This window comes from Lycium ferocissimum, unplaced genomic scaffold (assembly GCF_029784015.1).
Source record: "Lycium ferocissimum isolate CSIRO_LF1 unplaced genomic scaffold, AGI_CSIRO_Lferr_CH_V1 ctg122, whole genome shotgun sequence".
In the NCBI taxonomy this organism is placed as follows: domain Eukaryota; kingdom Viridiplantae; phylum Streptophyta; class Magnoliopsida; order Solanales; family Solanaceae; genus Lycium; species Lycium ferocissimum.
The window spans coordinates 291033-293067 of record NW_026714234.1 but is presented as its reverse complement, the minus strand read 5'-3'; the positions used below and the strand labels follow the sequence as shown (position 1 = coordinate 293067).

The 2035-nt window shown below is 34.1% G+C and overlaps 1 protein-coding gene across 1 annotated transcript; it reads left to right on the top strand.

The window, feature by feature from the left end:
- Nucleotides 1-358: 358 nt before the first annotated feature.
- On the top strand, nt 359-1699 carry LOC132041907 (F-box/kelch-repeat protein At3g23880-like). Its single transcript, XM_059432585.1, has one exon. The coding sequence runs from the start codon at nt 531-533 to the stop codon at nt 1158-1160; it is 630 nt and encodes a 209-aa protein (XP_059288568.1). The 5' UTR covers nt 359-530; the 3' UTR covers nt 1161-1699.
- Nucleotides 1700-2035: the final 336 nt, after the last annotated feature.

Here is a 2035-nt window from a genome sequence, read left to right as displayed (position 1 = left end):
TTCTTGTTTACATAATTATGATCGTTTAATTTGGTAAATAGATAATCAGAAGTTCTTGTTGGTTCGATATCCGACTTCTAAAATCACTATATTACTTGTACGTCCACATACGCTTGCGTGTGCGTTTCAGAGCAACATTAGCCCCTACTCAGATTTGAATATTTGGTCTCACTGCGGCTCAATCAAACTTTATTGACCATTAAATTGCATCCTGACTTCACCTTAGTCCGATCATAAATTGACATTTAAAAATAATCTAATCGTGCAAGAATCTTTAGACTTTCGGCACAAAAAAAAAATAGTAACTCATTTTGAAAAAAATAATTACATGCTATAAATGTGAACTTTTTTTGGTGGCAATCTGAAGTGAGATTTAGTAAGTATTTTAGTGATTTTAGTGATATGAATAAGTAGATACAAGAGAAAGAAGCATCTCTTCATTTTCAGTTCAATTCATAAGTAAAAAAATTCTTGCTTGCTTTATTTATTTATCGGCTCCAACATTTTCACAAAGAATCACCAGATCGAAAATGCTATCTTTAGAAGAACTGAATAGAGAGAATATTGAAAGAAAGCAAGAAAATCCAGAATCTGATGAACAAGAAATCTTGGCTTCCTTTGATTTTCTTACTGAGATTCTCTCAAGGCTTCCAGTGAAATCTCTCTTGAGATTCAAGTCTGTTTCAAAATCTTGGTTTTCTTTGATTTGTAGCCCTGAGTTTATCAAATCCCATCTAAGTTTATCAGCTAAAAATAACAACACAGACTACACCAATTATAGGGTTATGTTGAGGATTGCCCAACCTGAATTCAATCTTAAGGATTGTTCCCTTAAGTCTTTACTTCACGATGAGTCTGTTATTGAGGAGTCTAACTTGGATTATCCCATGAAAGACTCCTCTATATCTTTTTTGATTGAGGGTTCTGTCAATGGACTGATATGTCTTGTAAGTGGGGCAGAAGAATTGGTTCTATGGAACCCGTCAATTAAAACATACAAGAAATTGCCTGTTTTGATATCTAAAATGAGGGATTCTTACCGTTCCACATATGGTTTTGGGTATGACGAGATTCATGATGATTATAAGGTAGTGTGTATTATTAGTCGTTTGCATGATTTTAAAGAGGTCAATATGTATAGCCTAAAGAATAATTCTTAGCAAAAAATTGATTGTCCTCAGAATGGAGCACGATTAATTAACTCGGGTGAGTTTGTGAATGGAAGGCTTCATTGGGCTACTACTGCTGATCTTGGTTTGGAAAGAGGTTGGAGCATAACCTCTTTTGATATGGCTAATGAGAAATGGAGAAAGGTGGAGCGCCCCTGCTATGGAGAAGAAATGGATGGTGTTCTCGTGTTGGGAGCATTGGGAAGTAATGTTTCAATGATTTGTAATAATTCGACTATTCAAGTAGATGTGTGGATTATGAACGAGTATGGGGTTAAAGAATCCTGGACAAAAATGTTTACCATCAATTATACTATTAGAACCCTCGTGGATTATTTATTCTCTCAATTCTTTTGTCTGTCAAAAAGAGGTGAATTTTTGCTTAGGTTGGAATCAGTTTTCCTGATATGCAATCCAAAGGATAACTCGATCAGATTTCCAGAGTACGCTGAATTTAGTGATGGTCTTCCGGCGGAAATCTACATAGAAAGTCTAGTTTGTCCACTTTCACAAAACGAACCAAGGACACAACAGCTAAATGCAACTGTGTAAGTAATGATTTATAAGAGTTTCACTTTATACATTTAACAAAGGGATATTATATTTTATCTTATTATCGAATAATAGAGAAAACATTGCATATCTGATGGAGAACTTTACCTCACATCTTCTTGGAGATCTAGTTGATCCTTTTTTTCTTCTTCTTCATATTTTCATGAAAAACTACTTTTTCTCGTTGTTGCTAATAGTTTATTAAATTATTTTGGCACTATCTTTTCTTTATTTAGTTATTCGGTCAATCAAAGGTTGAATTTACTTTCACTCTAGTTGTAACATTGACATTAGCAAGAATGGGTTGGACTAGG